Genomic DNA, 3240 nt, shown 5'->3' with positions numbered 1-3240 from the left:
AGTAGAGCTACCTTCACTCTTTTGTGTTTAAGTATCGAGAGGTTTTCACAGTGCATTATATTAGATATTATTTTTTGGGATTCAAGTGTGTTAAGTAAGTCATATTATATTTAAAATATTTACTTTATTTCATTTTGTTTCACTGAGCTATTAGGAATAGCTACAACAAGGTTCTAGAGTATGCCTTAACTGCTTTTGCTTGGCTAAGAGCTCGTCTTTTTTGGACATAAAAAATCAGGTTAATAGCCCTAGACATAAAGACATATTACAGGAGTAAAAGTCTAACAAATCATTACAGGTGGCATGGTCTACCTTAAATAACATTCATTTACAAGTTACAACCAACAATAAAATTTGACAACTAAACTGTAATAAATTTCCACTCTTTAAAAAAGCAATAGCAATAGCTGCAACACAACCTGTAAACGATGGCAAACTTTGTTGCAGCCTTTAAACAAATAAAAAAGCAAATCTCCTCTTCCCGGTTGTGAAACGGTTCATGATACACGCCAATGTGAGATTCAATTTGATTCAAACATGCATAAAATTGGCAGTTGACAAGGGCATGTTGTAATTAATTGGCCTTCCCTGAAGTGCTGTGCCGTGTGTTGTGAATTAACAAGGTGTATCTACAACAGTCAAATTGTAAAGGAATGGGGTGGTTTACAAGGAATTACAGGAATGGGGTGGTTTACAAGGAATTAACCGTACCTAAAGCAGCCTTGTCAATCTGGAAGAGACCGGAGGGGTTTCTTTGTCAACAAAAAAAAAGCTGTATTTACATGCTCCAATCCATCGTTCTAACATCCTAAAGCAGCCTTGTCAATCTGGAAGAGACCGGAGGGGTTTCTTTGTCAACAAAAAAAAAGCTGTATTTACATGCTCCAATCCATCGTTCTAACATCCTGTATAAACAACCTCCTGATCAGGTTCACCAATCTGCACCGCATTAAAATCACACTTCTTCTTTGGGAGCAGAAGTTATCTCTTGGAAAACTCTTAATCGATTCCGTTTGCGATGCACCTCAACTGCTGCCGCATCCCACTCTTCTTCTTGTGATCCTCCCCCTTCACAACACCAAACCCACTCCAAATCTTCAAGACGCGATGCCGCTGATTGACATTCTTCCCTAGTCCTTACCTCTCTCTTCGAATCCTCGATTTCCTTCAACAACGCTTCGACACGATCCAACGACTTCGATTTTCCTCCCTTGTTGTTGTTGTTCAGCACCCCATGTAGAAGACCCAAGGCCTCCTCCGCCTTCCCCTGCCTCATCACACAGACGCTTAGATTACAGGCTTTGTTGTCATCTGGCTCCAATGCCTGTGCTTTCCTGCTTGCAATTATTCATTTAACACACCACATTATTCCAGTTTCTAACATTGTGTTTGAAATTTGAATAACAGAAATTCAATCATTCAACTTCAATTGAAATCCACCTGTAAACGATTTCTGCAGAACAGTAGTCATGCTGCATCATATACGCCCATCCCAAATTACCCTGCCAACAACCATTACTTTCTCTTTCAACCACTGTTATACAGAAATCAACCACTGTTACACAGAAATACTAAAAGAACAGGAGAAAGTTATCAATGCTATGTACCAGAACCCGAGTGGTCTCTTGCTTTACGGAAGCCTGAAACTTCCTTCCATGTGACCTTGCAGTTTTGGTCGATTTGCCATTGAATGCAGCTCCTTGCTGAATTAAGCAGAGCTTATGCTTCAATAGACTAATCTGCTCAGAAAATCTCCCACATTTCTGCAATACAAACCCAGGACGTAGAATGTTACAGAGCAGAGTACATGTGTACTGCTTATAAATATGGGATTTGTTTGAGATTATACCTTAAAGAGATCAATTAGCACATTATCAAGAGGCTCTTGTGCTTGCTTGGAGCAAAGGTGTCTAAAGGACTTTATGGCCTCGATGGCTTCCAATGGCTGGTTCTGCTGGTTCATCACGACGGCCATATCCTTCAATGCGCTGTCAACACGGTCTCCGGCATTAATAGCTTCCCTGAACCATAAGATGGCACCAGCGGGATCCTTCTCCCTAAGCTGTATCCCCAAAATTCCAATTACTTTGACTTTTCACACAGAAATCATGAATAAAATAGCTTGTTATAAGAATATCAGACAAAATAGTTCACCTGAAGCTGCTTGGCTCTGCCGTAGGGCGTGTCTCCCAGCGGGACCTTGTACAAACGATGAAATGCATCCGTTTTTTCTTTGACTTTTCACACAGAAATCATGAATAAAATAGCTTGTTATAAGAATATCGGACAAAATAGTTCACCTGAAGCTGCTTGGCTCTGCCGTAGGGGTTGTCTCCCAGCGGGACCTTGTACAAACGATGAAATGTATCCGTTTTTTCGTGTGTTTTCAAAAGGCCGATCGGCTTTTCCTGAGCAGAAGCAGGGGACTCGGCCCCGGTTGTCATTTCCTTTGTTTTTACAGTATATTTCACCGAAACGTGCAAAATGATTACTGTGCTAGAAGTTCTATGCGCAGTAAACGCTGGTTCGCCTTACAATCTTTGTATCAGTCGGCCATTAGAAATCAAACACCTTACCCTCTGCGTTTTCAGGCCAGAGAACATCAATTCCCAACTAATTATTCAGGAACCCGTCTGATATTTGAAACACTAAAGAATATGAACTTAAACGCCTTAAGATTCCGGTATTTAAGGATACTCTTACAGGCTTTAGCTCAGAAAGATTCATAGAATAAACAGAAATTTCGAACATACCTTTGACCGAATTAAATTGAGGCTGAAAACTTCGGAAATCTGATCAGAGGCGAATTCTGTACTGGAAGCATTCCCAGCGAAGCCAAGCCAAGAGAAGAGAAGGGGCAGTCGTTCTTGTGAAGATTTGTGCGTCCTCGAGTGAAAGGATTTTACTGAGGAAAAGACATTGCTCCAAGATGCACAAAGGAAGAGACGACTGAAGATGCAATGAACCTGGACCTGATTTCGTGCATATGCATTGCTTACCAAATGAATCTTCCTCCCATCCACCTTTCAACCAGCACACCACATGGGTAAGATTGCCATGTCATCCACCTTTCAACCAGCACACCACATGGGTAAGATTGCCATGTCATTTTACATACTGGACAGTGCCCGGTCAACAGGCTTGTGACAAAATCTTCTCAAATTGGTTTCCATAAAACCAATCAAACAAGAGCTCACACGATTTAAATCAATATAGATGAATGTTAAATAATAGATTTTT

The 3240-nt window shown here is 40.7% G+C and overlaps 1 protein-coding gene across 3 annotated transcripts; it reads right to left on the bottom strand.

The window, feature by feature from the left end:
• Nucleotides 1-367: 367 nt before the first annotated feature.
• LOC149248645 (protein SULFUR DEFICIENCY-INDUCED 2-like) lies at nt 368-2990 on the bottom strand. Of its 3 annotated transcripts, XR_016265744.1 has the most exons (8): nt 2754-2893; nt 2301-2579; nt 2155-2199; nt 1850-2062; nt 1608-1763; nt 1441-1502; nt 819-1334; nt 368-721 (listed from the first exon to the last, which is right to left on the bottom strand). XR_016265744.1 is itself a non-coding variant. In XM_089456088.1 (7 exons), exons 4-7 carry the CDS (start codon nt 1973-1975, stop codon nt 956-958), a joined length of 723 nt encoding a protein of 240 aa, XP_089312214.1. In that variant the 5' UTR covers nt 1976-2062; nt 2155-2199; nt 2301-2408; nt 2754-2990; the 3' UTR covers nt 368-955. The 3 variants fall into 3 exon arrangements, 2 of the variants coding, with proteins under 2 accessions (XP_089312214.1, XP_089312213.1); XM_089456088.1 differs by having other exon boundaries at nt 368-1334; nt 2301-2408; nt 2754-2990; XM_089456087.1 differs by having other exon boundaries at nt 368-1334.
• Nucleotides 2991-3240: the final 250 nt, after the last annotated feature.

The sequence above is a fragment of the Pinus tabuliformis genome, chromosome 7 (genome assembly GCF_031772625.1).
Source record: "Pinus tabuliformis cultivar Carrire ecotype Pingquan chromosome 7, CPIR1, whole genome shotgun sequence".
Taxonomy (NCBI): domain Eukaryota; kingdom Viridiplantae; phylum Streptophyta; class Pinopsida; order Pinales; family Pinaceae; genus Pinus; species Pinus tabuliformis.
Note: the sequence above shows the minus strand (reverse complement) of the source record. Positions and strands in the feature narration are given on the sequence as shown.

What these genes read in the sequence shown, in the direction of transcription:
- LOC149248645 (XM_089456087.1), bottom strand. Translation starts at nt 2,444, where the DNA reads ATGACAACCGGGGCCGAGTCCCCTGCTTCTGCTCAGGAAAAGCCGATC. An exon ending in GCAGAGCCAAGCAGCTTCAG is followed by an intron (nt 2,063 to 2,154) that starts GTGAACTATTTT and finishes TTGGGGATACAG; the next exon opens with CTTAGGGAGAAGGATCCCGC. An exon ending in TCTGCAGAAATCGTTTACAG is followed by an intron (nt 1,335 to 1,440) that starts GTGGATTTCAAT and finishes AATTGCAAGCAG; the next exon opens with GAAAGCACAGGCATTGGAGC.